The sequence below is a fragment of the Argiope bruennichi genome, chromosome 11 (assembly GCF_947563725.1).
Source record: "Argiope bruennichi chromosome 11, qqArgBrue1.1, whole genome shotgun sequence".
NCBI lineage: Eukaryota > Metazoa > Arthropoda > Arachnida > Araneae > Araneidae > Argiope > Argiope bruennichi.
In genome coordinates, this window is record NC_079161.1 from 40,051,927 (window position 1) to 40,067,687 (window position 15,761).

General features: G+C 29.5%; 1 protein-coding gene across 3 annotated transcripts in view; it reads left to right on the plus strand.

The window, feature by feature from the left end:
• The window catches only part of LOC129957359 (uncharacterized), a 93,382-nt gene that overhangs the window by 51,701 nt on the left and 25,920 nt on the right, over positions 1-15,761 (plus strand). The window contains exon 7 of one of the 3 annotated variants that reach the window (XM_056069648.1): positions 13,710-13,721. The exons of the other annotated variants lie outside the window; for them this stretch is intronic. Within the exon in view, the coding sequence (XP_055925623.1) occupies positions 13,710-13,721 (12 nt within the window). The remainder of the gene's footprint in view (positions 1-13,709; positions 13,722-15,761) is intronic. 3 annotated transcript variants of the gene reach the window in all.

The window sequence follows — 15,761 nt, forward strand, 5'->3', positions numbered from 1 at the left end:
GGGTTCAAATTATTAATCAATTTAACTCAACCACTCAGGCTCCATAATCTGTTAGGAAAGTCTCTATCACAAGAACAAACAGCGAAGTAAGTACGAAACGAGAATTACAATTTTCGATTCACCTCACGAACTTGCAGATAAGTCTTAATGTTTTTTCCACGTCAATCTTTATACACGCTAAACGCTTCACTATCGTCTGTCACTTCCCTGTATTTATCGTCTGAGTGAAACCGTCAAAAATAGGTGCCCAATCTGCCTTTATTAATCATATTTGTTGTGAAGGGGGGGGGGGGGGGGTCAGGGGCCGTGTGCCTATCTTTCAAGGTATGATGGATGCATAAGGGGGAGGTTTGGAAAGCGAAAAGTCGTCTGCTGCAACTTGACTCCAGGAGAGGGAGTGTGGGGGTTGCGTAATTGGAAATAACGTCGCAGTGATTTATTGTGGGACATTATCCCCCCCCCCCTTCTTTTTCTCTGAGTTCTGACCCCTGAATGTAGCTACCGGAAGATGAAGTGATGTAGTGAGGTGGATGCAGGGCACTTAAAATTATCGTATCTGACATATTTCAACGAATTCTTATATCGCTTCAGGAAATTATGTATAGGGACTTGTATTATTTTTGCTCTGTATCTTATGTACCTATCTTGCACATTTGCATGTATGAAAAAATTTGTTAATTGAATCGAATCGTGTGCTTTTTTAATTTTACAGCAACTAATTTTTTTAAAACTATTCCATAAAAATTCATGCCTTTTTTGTTTTTTATTGATTTATTTTTATCGTGTAAAGTTATTAAAAAAGCCATGCATGTAAAAAAAAGTTTCTATTCCACTTTTTATTTCTTTTGTATTTAAATATACAAGCCGAAGTTCTAAATATATTTAAAAAAGAGTTTTTAGCAAATCTAAAAATATTTACTCTGTATTTAAATCTACTTTCTGAAGTGATTATCATGTACTACATCAAATCATTTTTGCCTATTAATCAATTCTTATTTAATAATTAACTGAAAAATTAATTTATTTACTTACATGCTTAACATGAAACATGGAACCTAGACATTTTAAATAAACAACTAACGTTTTACCAATTATTCATTTTAATTAAAAATTTGAATTTATTGAGTACTGTATTCGTGTTTTTCCGAAACTGATTGATATATTTATACAACTTAGGTTGAAAAACAAAATTTTAAACTTTCTCGTGTATTCTCTGATAAAAGTGTTATCCCAGCGAACGCATTTAGTATAGAGTTGCGAAATATTAACCTTTGACGTGAATTTTGCATTTTTACTGAATCTGTCGAGTCATCTTTGGCGAGTTATTTGGCGATTAATCCCTAGCATGTAGTTAATAGTGTCCGGAAACCAAATTTGTATTTTAGACGCGTTTTTCTCTTTAGGTTGAAATAAAAATCTAACACAAAACTACACTTGTAGTCACAAAATCACACATCAAATGTAATATATTTATGTCTTTGCAACTTTAAGTTATCTCGTTTACGTGTTTCTAAAAATACAGACCGACAGACGGCCAATCCCTTGTTCGATTTGGTTCAAAATTCGATAGGTGTCTGGTCTATAGATGTTAATTCTTTGCGTCGAATTTTATCTTACTGGTTCTCTTCGTTTTGTAGTTATCGTGTTAAATTATATTCGAACAGCTGGGCAGACAGACTTCCTCTGAACGGATTTTGCTCAAAATTTGACAGAAATCTACAAATTTGGTATAAAGACCTTATACCAAATTTCATCCATATAGATCGAAGCTTTTTCTAATATCTTTGTCACAGACTGACGGACATTTTCCAAAAAAATGTTTTTCGAACTCGGGATAATGTGGAAATGCGCCAAAATCTCGATTTTTTTTTTTTTTTTTTTTTTTTTTTTGACGATTCTATACTTTCTGTATACTATATATACGAGAAAGTTAAAATGCAAAGCGTCATTAAATCTTTTTTTTTATGTTGAAGTAATAATGCTAAGTTAATCTTTTGTAAGTAAAATATTTATTTCGTGTCCGTTATAAAACTAAATTAAAATTATTTACAATAAGATCAATAAAAGAACTGTAACATAACTTTTTGCAGATTTATTTGTATGAACTATATATTCTCCTCCGTTTTTTATCATGGTTTCAATCTTTTTTACTGATAACGGTTATCAAGGAATTTATTCAACTCTTTTATCTATCTTTTCTTTCACTCTCACATTACATTGAATTTGCTCTTAGTGAAAACATTTAATTTAGTTACTTAACGATGGCTACTGGCGAGGACTGCCTACTGTTTCCATGCAATTATTCTGTAAGAAATCAAGATTGAAAACTCCAGCATTCCTAACATCTATATATATATAAATCACTAACGTACGTGGCACAGAAATCATTCTTATTACTTATTGTCGAGTGGCAACAATCGAATGTAAACAAAATATCGTACGAATTTTAGATTTCATCATTGAATATATTTATAGCTGAATTAAATTGAGCACTTCGCTTAGTTAATTGATGGAGCTGCAAAATATTTGGAAAGAATTCGCCTTTTCAACAAAATAGTCAATTTATTTAGGGGAAAGAAGGCAAGAAAGAAGTTTCAAACAGAAAGTTTAATCGAGCACAAAAATAGGCGCAACCGTCACCAGTTAGGTAATCGCTGACTTACCTATGGAAAGTAATGTTAATATCTCCCAATAAATTGTCTTTGTAGATTTTTTAAGATTGAAATTTAGGATTCAGAAAGTACAGAAATGAAATAGATTTCATTAAATAAATATACTTAATATATCTTAATTTTAATAATATTGTTTAGTTCAATTTGATACACGTTTTTAAATTCAATGCTTATGTTGGAGTTCAAGCTCATGCATCAAAACATTCAATCGCGTGCTTTTACCAATCAATTACTCCGTAATAGAATTTTCTGTTTTTATTTTATTTCATAATATGTAATTTTTTAATTTTAATTAATTCAAATGAATTCCTTTTTTTTAATTCGTATCAAACAACAAGGTGAATTAAAAAAAAACGTTCTATTACAGATTAAAAAGTTAGTAATCTAGACAAACAAGTTGATCGCCAAAGGCAGCTAGTTTGTAAAAAAACACGAATGGCATTTATAGCCATGAATCCTGAACACTACGAGTATTTCATTGTTCATATTTATCCTACTGGAGTGAATAACACAAATAAAGATCACATTTCTGCCATCTTTTCCTATGTTAGAAATGCTTTCGATTTGCCGTTTGGACCTGAAAACAGCAACTTAAGTTGGACTCTTGAGTCTTGTAGATGTCAATGGTAAAGGAAGCTATAATCAATCTGTTGTAACTGAAAACATTGTAAATGATGTGTATTATTTCGAGATACCATTCTTCTTGAGACGAATTGAAACTCTAGAGAAAGCCGATGAATTTCTTCCTGAAGCTGTTCTTCGGATTATTTTATGTATACTTTCTGGATTCTAAGGTAAAAAAACTTGAGTCTGAAAACTAGCTTATGAAAATTATTTAACCATTCGATGATTTCATTGCATTCCGAAGGACTATTTAAAATGGGGAGAATATATAACGGGGAAAAAAAATGTTTTGGAAGACCGTGAGTCAAGCATACAGGTGAAAGACATTTTGGAACTATTGTATGCTTTCTTCGCTGTTTGGAAATATGGAGTATTATAGTATAGTCTTATGTACCTATTTTATTGGATTTTGGAGGAATAAACTTAAAAATTTCATAAATGGGATTGTGGCGGAATGAGATGCGCGAGGATAGAACCTGGGACCTTGTAATTCGCAGTCCAGTAACATGACCACGGTACAAAAGCAATTGTGTGGGTTTAGTTTAGTTTAGTTATATTAACGCCCCGTTGTAAAAAAACACTAGGGCTATTTTGGGACGGACTTTGTAATTTTGAACCGCGGTCAGATGACGAGGACGACTCCTGAACTGGCACCCCCCTCTCCACACCACACCGCAATTGTTCGGGTGGCATAGTTGTTAACTGGCTTATAAGCTTTTACCACAGGATCACTGGGCGATTTTGATGTTATAACTGAATATTTCGTATTATATTTTAGTTAAAGTATTTAATTTAGCTAACTTATTAAACTGCCTTGAAACCGATACAACAATATTATATTTCGCTGCTTGCTTTGTTTTAATCGTAAATATATTGCATATACTGGGTTACAAGTTTGGCATGTTTTTTTATCGTCAACTTAAGTGTAAATATAAACATTACTGACTAATAATTGGTTATTTATTATACTGTACTTTTAATAATAAATCCTTATTATTTTAAATGTTTAGTTCCTTTTTTATCATTAATAATCGAATTAAATATCCCATAAATGGCATTTGACTATTTGGCAGCAGTTTTACATAACAACAAACAAATTTGTAGTTTTTATAGACATTTTGTTGCTTTAATGATGAATATAATTTTAATAAATACTAGTTGTTTCTAATTTAAATATTACTTTAATGTAAAATATTCTATATTCATAAATTATATTGCAAAAATCAATGAAAATACAAAAACAAAAAAATTAAGCTTTTCTTTAGGAAGAAGAGAGAAAAAAATTTAATGTCAAAATGGAGATGGAAAAATTTTATAAACTTCAAAACGCATTAAGATATAGGCTCCAAATATTTTGCACCTGATACCATCGGTCAAGAAAAATTGGGAAGCACTTCTATGAAAAAAAAAAGGCAGTACCAACTTTGATTTTTTTTTTTTACCACTTGCAATAAATAGCTAACTAATAAAGATGTTACAACAGAGAATGCCTTGCATGGCGTTGCCATACTATAGATACGAAATATTAATCTTTTACGTGAATTTAGCATTTTTTACTAAATCTATTGTCCGAAATCTAACATCCGAAAATCAAATCTATATTTTAGATGCGTTTTTCCCAACCTAATGAAACAAAAATTTGTTAGCACTTGTAGTCACAAAATTCCATACAATATTGTTACGAATCTGTGATGCGGCTTCCCAGCATAGTTGGTTCCATAGGAGGTCCCAGAGCTTGGCGACTTGGCGGCGACTTTGGCGCCAAAATAGATTATACCCGAAACATCGAGAATTTTCCCGATCCGTCCAGTAGGAACGGAGATACGCCCCGAACGTTCCTAATTGGTTGAGAGGTTTTTAGCCCCGCCTCCTAAGACCTATAAAAGGAGCTGCAGCTGCCGGGGAGTGGTGGTGACCCAGTAGGATGAATTGAGTCGTGAACCAGTCGTGGACCAGTGGAGTCGAAGAGTAGTCGGAAGCGACGGTGAAGAACTCGTCTTCCAGGGACTAGCGGAGCAGCGACGGAGTAGAGCTGCTGTGTATACTGTTGTATGCTGCACGTCTCGGCTGAAGATAATCGTCTTCTGTGCTGTATATAGTCGTCGTCTTTGTGCTGTCCTGTGTGTGTCTTCGTGTGAATAAACGTCGTTGTTTTATTTTCTACTGCCGCCTGCTGATTGAGCGTTCCTCACACCATATAACCCCCACTATCCAAACGAACCCGGAAATTTCGTAACAATATTTAATATATTTAACTCACAGCGTTTTTGCGTATTCGCGTTTATATGTTTCTAAAATTACAGCCCGACAGACGGTCAATCCCGGGATGGAATTGGCTCAAAATTTAATAGGTGTCTGCATTATTGATGTGAAATGTGTGCGCCAAATTTTATCCATCTAGCTCTCATGTTATAGTTATCATGCTAACTTATATTCGAACAGCCAGACAGACAGACTTCCTCTGAACGGATTTTGCACAAAATTCAATAGAAATTTACAATTTTGGTATAAAGAACCGTATATCAAATTTCAACCGTCTAGCGCAAAGCGTTTTTGAATTATCTTTATCACAACAGACAGATAGACGGACATTTTCCAAAAATGTGTTTTTCGAACCCTGGGAGGTCTGAAACTTGGAGATTCATCATAATCCCGAGTTCGAATTTTTTGACGATTATTATACTTCTTCTATGCTACGTTGGTTTGGTTTGGTTATATTAAAGTCCCGTTTGAAGCAACACTAGGGCTATTTTGGGACGGACTTCGTCATTTTGAACCGTGGTCTGATGACGAGGACGACACCTGAGCTGGCACCCACACATCACACCACGCCAGCGGGAGGACGTTTGGTCATGACGGATTTAACGTGCAACAGACCCCCTTACACGACGGTTCTTCGGTGGAATCGGGTCACGAACCTGAAGCCCTCCGGTTCCGAAGCCGAGACCTTACCACCAGGCCACCACGGCCCCTTTATGCTACGTATACGAGAAAGTAAAAAGTCTTGGAAATCAATCTTGTTTGATGTTAAATAGTAAATTTCCCCAATTAACTAACGGATAAATATCTATTCCTTTCCGTTTGGGTGACGCCAACTTTTACATCATTCATTCACTCCTGAACTGGGAGAACCGCATTTCAAGGTCATATGACGCTGTCGTTTATCATTTTTTTTTATCATTATTTCCGCTATCATGTGATTCAGTTTTTCCATTCGTGGTCGTGGAACGATAAGGACAGGTAGGCAGTCTACCCAATTCCTTTCTCTTCTGCATTTACATTAAATTAACGTTTTATGATGGCTTTCGCTATTATTTTGCTTGCTACCCTTGAATGAGCAAGTTATTTAACAGATCTTGGATTTCATTTACTGTTTTGATAAAAATGGATTATGCAACTACCGATTCTGATTTATTTTCTCAAGTAGACGACGTAAAAGATATTCAGATAAAGTGTTTCAGCTCTATTAGTGACTGTCAAATTGAGCACATCCATTTTGTGCGCAAGAAGCATTTTTACGGACAACTATATGCCGTGCATGTGTATCCAAATGGTATACCTAGCGAAAAACAAGGTTATATTTCAGTTAAAGTTTCTAAGGTCTTGAAAGATCCTTATTCCATACCTGGTGTTGGTTACGATTGTATAACGTGGACTTTCAGCATTGTCGACAGCAATGGACATGGTAGATATTACCAAACTGTGGCAAAGGAGAGTGTTGTGAATTTACCCTACCTGATTGAAATACCTAAGTTCTTGACGAGATCTTTTGTTTTGAGAAGAGCCAGTGAACTACTTCCTGGAGATATACTCACAGTTCGTTGCGAAGTTTCTTTTGTGTTCTATTCCGTTCAAGCTTTACACGATGATTTGGTTTTCGATGTAAATCCATTCCACGAAAAGGAGAGATTTAATGAGGATTTTGAAGAAAATTCGGATCGCGAAGACATTGATTTTGGTATATTTGCTGAGGACTTAGGTGAAGATTTCGAAAGCCATGATAAGGAACCTGTTGAGGATTTGCAAAAAGCTTTGAAGCTTGATGATTCTTCTGAAATTGATAATTCTATATTAACTGAAGATTTAAAGCAAAATAAATCTCTTAAAAGTGATTTAGTTAAACCTAGTAGCTTATACGATACCTCGGAAGATGTCATTTACTATATATTAATATTGTTGGGTTTTCTTCATGAGTACAACGAATGCAAGCAAGGACACAGACTTGGTTCGAAAGATTTGGAATTCCAAATAAGATTGATTTCGAAGATTCTACTAAACGCTGACAATGGTGATGAAATAGTCGAAACGTACATGTGGGCTGATCCAATTTTCAAAGTGTACATTCGTTTAAAAGCGAGAGTAAAAGACATTTTGTGTAAGATACCCATTATAGTTAGAGATGAAGACGATCTTGAAAACGTGAAGTATAATTACCATCCTCTATATACTCAAGGAAGTTTCATAACGTTTTCGGATTCTTTTTCTGTGATGACGCGAATCTCAGAAGTTGCTAAACAATTGACAAATTCCTCCAATGAATGTGGAAATAAGAATCCATTGCCAGTAGACGAATACAAATATTTATTGAAAATTGTCTCAGAAATGTCTGAGCTGAATCCTATGTGGGAATATTTATATACAGCGATGAAATATGATGAGTCAGAGTTATTAGACGGCAGTGATGATGAACAGGATATGACAAGATATTCTGACAATCGCAAAGAGACAAAGTGGGATCTTCATATTCAAACTAAAGATGATGTCATATTTAAAATTCCTTTTGAAGAAGACAAAGAGACATTTGGCGCAAAACTACTGGCCAGTTCTTCAGTTTTCGAAAGCATGTTGAGGAATCCAATGGTGGAACGACTCAGCAAGAAAGTGCAGTTGCCAGATATCGATTTTCGAACATTTAGAAACTTTTTACAGTTTTTACAAGGCAGTGGGGTGACTGCTGATTCTTTTACTGAATTGTATGATCTTTATGAAATGGCAGATAAATATAATGTTGAAGATTTGATGTTTCATTGCGGTTTGATGTTCAAACCCTTTTTAAGTGAGGAAACTGTTTCCGTAGTGGAAGCTCTAGCTTCTATGCATTCAGATGATTTTTTGTTAGGAGCTATACAAACTTTCAAAAATGAACATTCAGACAGTTCTTTTCTTAATGATGACAGTAATTTCGTTGTTAAACGTAGCGCGAATCCTTCTATAGCAGGAAAAAGGTCCGATTTTGATTTTTATCATTGAATAGTCTACGAATATACCTACAATAATCAATAATTTTTTGACTTCGCTAACTAAAAAATATGAGTTATCAAAGTATTTATGTTTTTGTTATCAATTTTTTATGTTTTTGTTTATATAAATTTTAAAATGTCAGTTGTTATAAACAATATATATACAAAAGTATTAGAATCAAGTTAATAGGAAAAACAAAAAATCAAATTAAAATTAAACCAAAAATACTATAAAAAAATATAAAAAAAAAAGAATCCGGTCTGAAGACTTTTTCAAGGGTCACCCTCAGGCAGGGATACAAAGAAAGGAAAAACCCTTTCTTTGAATCCCTGCCTGAGGGTGACCCTTGAAAAAGTCTTCAGGCCGGATTCTTTTTAAAAAATATTTTTTATAATATTTTTGGTTTAATTTTTATTTGATTTTTTGTTTTTCGTATTAACTTGATTCTAATACTTTTGTATCAATTCATCTGTGTTTTAAAAGTAGCTGCAATTGCGCTCTCTAAATACTATGAAGTTCTTTTTTGGTTTTAGTTTAAATAGGTTATAAATTTTAGTTGCGATTTCGAAACTGTTTTGTTTCGTTTTCATTTTAGTTTCGTTTTCAAACTTTTTCTTACTTAAGATTGGTTACTCGTTCTTGCATTTGGTTGGAATTTAGCTGCAGGTGCGCTGTTCCACGAACTGCAAATTTTTAAATAAAATATTTTTAATAGTTTTTTTTTTGGGGGGGGGGGTCAATAGGTTTTTTGGTGTATTGCCTAAAAAATTTAAGAATTTTCAGATCATTTTTACTTTTTCGAGAATTCCTTGTTTTTGGCGTTTGGGAGACATATTTTCATTTTAATAAATACCCTTTCTTTGAATCCCTGCCTGAGGGTGACCCTTGAAAAAGTCTTCAGGCCGGATTCTTTTTTTTTTATATATATATTTTTGTGAAACAGGTAGCATGGCTTTACTATAGAGGGAGGTATATATCATCTAAATAACAATTCTAGTTATCTGATTTCTGTCCAAAATTACGAAACACGTTCCATTTCTTTTATAGTATTATTTCATATAAATAAAACATGAAGTGTTGATCTAACATATTAATTCATAGAATTCTAACAAATGAAGTTTTGGATAAATCTTCTGATTTCTCCCCCCCCCCCCCGACTAAGTTTCAAATATGAAATTCAAACTTTCATGAATTAGAAGTTATGTTCCTTCAACCATTAAACAGTGAACAGTTGAGTCAATTTATGCTTACAAGACATAAAATATGTTTGCATGCGTATGTATTCGTTGTATATTATGCTTTTCCTTACAATATATCATTTACAACATCTGTGATGTTAAGTTGTAAATTGTATCGTAATGAGTTAATAAATTGCATATAAATTACAGAAATTGCTTTTTGAGCTCATTTTTCACATTTTGTGTATCTGCAGGTTGTGCAGAGTGGTCGCAAAATCATTTCTCAAGTACAAACTATATTATAAAATAAACTACTTTGATTTGGTGTATTTGTTGTGTCGATATATTGTAAAGATAGGTATAAAGTTTTTAAGAAAACCCTATTATTAACACCATTATTAATAAAACCATCTTAATAAACCATATTATTAATAAAACTATCTTAATAAACCATATTATTAACACCATTATTAATAAAACCATCTTAATAAACCATATTATTAATAAAACTATCTTAATAAACCATATTATTAACACCATTATTAATAAAACCATCTTAATAAACCATATTATTAATAAAACTATCTTAATAAACCATATTATTAACACCATTATTAATAAAACCATCTTAATAAACCATATTATTAATAAAACTATCTTAATAAACCATATTATTAACACCATTATTAATAAAACCATCTTAATAAACCATATTATTAATAAAACTATCCTAATAAACCATATTATTAACACCATTATTAATAAAACCATCTTAATAAACCATATTATTAATAAAACTATCTTAATAAACCATATTATTAACACCATTATTAATAAAACCATCTTAATAAACCATATTATTAATAAAACTATCTTAATAAATCATATTATTAACACCATTATTAATAAAACCATCTTAATAAACCATATTATTAATAAAACTATCTTAATAAACCATATTATTAACACCATTATTAATAAAACCATCTTAATAAACCATATTATTAATAAAACTATCTTAATAAACCATATTATTAACACCATTATTAATAAAACCATCTTAATAAACCATATTATTAATAAAACTATCTTAATAAACCATATTATTAACACCATTATTAATAAAACCATCTTAATAAACCATATTATTAATAAAACTATCTTAATAAACCATATTATTAACACCATTATTAATAAAACCATCTTAATAAACCATATTATTAATAAAACTATCTTAATAAATCATATTATTAACACCATTATTAATAAAACCATCTTAATAAACCATATTATTAATAAAACTATCTTAATAAACCATATTATTAACACCATTATTAATAAAACCATCTTAATAAACCATATTATTAATAAAACTATCTTAATAAACCATATTATTAACACCATTATTAATAAAACCATCTTAATAAACCATATTATTAATAAAACTATCTTAATAAACCATATTATTAACACCATTATTAATAAAACCATCTTAATAAACCATATTATTAATAAAACTATCTTAATAAACCATATTATTAACACCATTATTAATAAAACCATCTTAATAAACCATATTATTAATAAAACTATCTTAATAAATCATATTATTAACACCATTATTAATAAAACCATCTTAATAAACCATATTAATAAAATCATCTTAATAAACCATATTATAACCTTATATTAATAAATTCGATGTGAGCACCCTTGGTAGCTCGAAGAATATCAAGGCGGTTTTCCAGTTTTTTCCAGGTATTATGCAATATTTCAGCTATCACACCAAAACACAGCATCTATTTTAGTGTGCTAGCTAAACAGCATTTGCAAACACTCTGTACTTTATGCAACCCTTAAAGAAAAAATCTTATGGAGTAATATCAGGTGAGCTTGAAAGTCATTGATGCCATTTTCATCACATCTTCGTTCACGCTATTTTGATAACAATCAAACTTAAAACTACTATTTCTATATTAGATGTGCCATCTGTTGTATTAAAGAAATTAAGAACACAACTATTCCATAGTAAAAAAAATTAATGTATTATATTCAATAATTCATGATAATTTTTTTGAAAATCGTATTAGATTTACTGATCACATTGTATATAATGATCTTTCTGACATGTAGTGTAATATGAAGCATTGCAACATGCACATCACCAGTGTTATCATAATGTAAATTGTACAGTAATCTGTAAATGAAATACATATAAATCTACTGTTCGTTTCAGTATTCTGAGACGACCCCTTTTCGACGATTCTATTTTCATTAAGGGGCGAGACGCGGAAGGATGAGCGCATTTCCGAAATTCTTAGTCCTTCTTTGATTTTGATTTTCTCCCTATTAGAACACTTTTTTGTTCAATTTTTTTTTTTTCACATCCATGTGAATACCGTGTCGTTTCTGAACTGTTTTATTTTAATTCAGTCTGCGAGTAATCCGAGTTTATTTTATTGCTAAATGTAAACATCCCCTCCTTTCATCTTTCCTCTCACCCCTATTTTGACGAATTAAACACATCCTAACGCATGCGCAAAAGAGCGGAGAGTTTTAGAGTCATTTGTCAAACAATATGAGATTATTTCCTTTTTTTCCCCCCCCCTTCTTTTTTTAAACGTCTACAGAATTAATCATCTTTTCATTTTCAATGGAATTTGCTTTTTAATAGTTTGAAATGTTTTATTTTTTCAACAATTCAATTAAATTTTTGAGGAACATGAAAATTTTGTGTTATTTATGAAGTTGCTTAAAATTCGTAGATTGTTTTAAATAAGAAACTTGTAAGCATTTTTCTCTTTTAGAATTTGAAAACATCATTGTTTGATAGTTTTGATTCATGTTTCGTTTTTTGTTTCTGCAATATAAATATTTTTTAAATTGACAGTTTTTAAAAAATTATTTTCAAAAATTTGTAATATGTTTTCGAATTAATGTTTTGAGAAAATATTTGTTATTGTTTCTGATACATTGTACAATCTAAAAGTGGTTAGTGATGGTTGATAGTAAGTGAAGGGAAAAAAAATTCAAGATTTCATAATATTTATTTATAAATTGAATATGAAATATATATGTAATTAAAATGAAAATGTGATTACTGCCCTATTTTACACAAATTAATGTGTAATTTTAAAAGCTGTTTTTTATATTTTATATTGCTAATGTTTGTTCGAATTTTTAATATTGAATTAATATTAAACTACCATCTTTGCCTGCCATTATTACATTGACCTATGCTTAATTGTTTTATTAATGAATTGCAAATTTTCATTCGTAATTTCGATAGTTAATAAATTGAATTGCATACGAGTGGCAGTTGATAGTATTGATTTTTTTTATTATTATTATTATTATAGTCTGCCTTTTACACTGTTTTGATTGATATACTTTTTTTTTTTAGTAAAAAGTAAGGTTCTTGTAATGAATTTGAATGTAAGGAATAATCATGTAAATATTTTGAATGTGTTTTAAAATAATAACTTGTTAAGTTCAAATGCTATTTTATTAATAGTAAATTATGGAAATTGGAAAATTTTACTGTGAATATTCATTTATGAAATTGAATAATCCAGGAAAATATTTAACGAAGGAGCCGATTAAAATCAAAGATTTAAAGCAATTTAAACTGGAATGTAAAATGTTTTACTTGAATTACTTTTTTATGTTATGTGTTATGTTTTTTTTATGTTATGTTGAATTACTTTTTTATGTAAATAGCATTATTTTAATCTTTAATAAAATTTCTTTAAAGTTGTATTATTCTTTTTATTAATTTATTCTATTTTCTTCCAATTTTTTAATTGGAAGAACTTAATCTTGATTAGCACATAATTAATGTAGTGTTAGAACGGAACTAGATAAATATCTTGTATTATTCTATGATATATAAAAATCTTCGAAAACAATTTATTACATCACTTTATATTTATTTTCTTTTAAATTCTAAAACAATTTTTTTTCTCTTCTTTTTTTGGTCTCTTCTTTTCTGCAGGACAGCGCAATGGTAAGTTATTTACATTTAATTATTAATAATATGTAGTTAATGGTTTTAGATAGATTGATGGTATTTTTAATTTTGTTGATTTTTCACGTGTAAGTTTTATGGAAAAAAATCCCCCTAAATACGATTAATATAAATAATTAATAATATATATTCGTATTAATATAAATAAAATGTATCACGTCTAAGTATATTTCACATATTCTTCTAAACATCTGTGTCGAATTTAGTTAAATTTTGGACACTTATTATTTAAGACAAAAGAGAGAATATCGTCAGTTATTCAAAGTGCAAAATTAATTAAATATTCAATTAATTTGAAATTAACCGAAATGTTTCCTTTGTTAATAATAACTCCGGAGCAAATTATACATATTATTATAAATAAAGAAATATTTCTATATCGTTATAAATTAAAAATTATATCAATAGTATCAATTTCATTTTCGTGCAGTTTTTTCTTTAATATTTTTGAAATTCAAAATTTAATAAGTAATTCAATAGATGCAGAAGAATTTGAAATAAGATAATTTATAAATACTCTGTTGCTAAGTTAGAAATATTTCATTATTGAAGAACTTGAATATATTCGAAGAATTGTTTACGAGAATACATCAGAATTCTGAAAGAATGCTAAAAGAAAAATTTTTAAGCAGACGATTATTAATTTATATGATGAACAAAGTATTGATTTAATTTATTTTCCTGTTCTTTGTTAATGAAAAATTAGCTATTTAGTTAATTATGTTGAAACATTCATTAAAAACTTTTCTTAAATTTGGTATTTTCGAAACAAATTTAAAGTATTTGTAAAATAAATATTAAAAACTCATCTAGATAATTAGCTATCAACGATTTTTCAAACTTGTCCGGATTAATTAATATTTTTATTTAAATTTTTAAAAAAACATTTCAGACGATAAAATGATTTTATGTATATAAAAATAGTTTTTGCATTAAAATTATTGAACATGAAGTTATTTTATTCCCAAGAAATTCCAGATATATTAGCAAGTATAATTATGTTTCTTTTCTATGTTTATTGAGCTTTGTATTTTCAATATAAATACCTAAAATATTCTTTTTATTTATTATATTTCCACTTTTAAATTCTATCAAACTTTTTAATGTGCATAAAAATAATAGCTTTACATTTCCAAATACAGTTTTTTTAATAATATTTTTATCCGATTAACAATTACTTGCTGCAACTCTAGAATTATTAAAATGGAATATGTTTTACTAATAGTTATTAAGTAAAGTTGACAAAGTTGTTTCATTCTATTGCATTTCATAGTACATGATACATATGTACTGTTTTATTGTCATTTCTCTTTGTTATTTAGTCAAATGCTAACCATTTTAAATCAGTATTACAAATTATGAGCTAGACTGCTTATGGGTGTTAGGTGATATTTCGTACAAATTTGAATTAGGGTTTTTTAATCGAGATTAGATATAAGATATATGAGTAAATGAATTTGAATTTCATGCAGACGATTTTAATTTGAAGACAATTTAAGTCTAACAAAACTCATTCGTACTTAGTTTTTTTTGTAATACAAGATATATTTAAGAAAGGCTGTTAAATACAGTAGAACATTCGTTTTTTTTAATAAGGCTTTTGATTTACTTTACGATGTATACTAATCTCAACTTGAAAAAAAAACATTTCTTTTTATAAACTTCGCGAAATAAATGATAAAAAAGTTATTTCTTATAATCAAATTATATTTTTTGTATTATAAATTTTATAAATGATTTGATTTTTATATTTTATTTAAAGAATTTGGGAAATTCACTACTGAGTCAGGGCTCTAATTTATTTTAAACAGTAAATCTTATTTATGATTAATTACATATCTGAACCAGAAAAAAAAATTCGCAAATAAGAGCTTTGTAATGATAACTATGCTGCAGTTTTTGTTAATTTGCTTGTGTGTTACAAATTTTAAAAGTGGTTTGATTATTATTTTTCCCGAAAGAGTTTGTGCAATTGATTTTAAAATCTTTTTTTAATTTTAATGTTTTTCAGTAATTAAC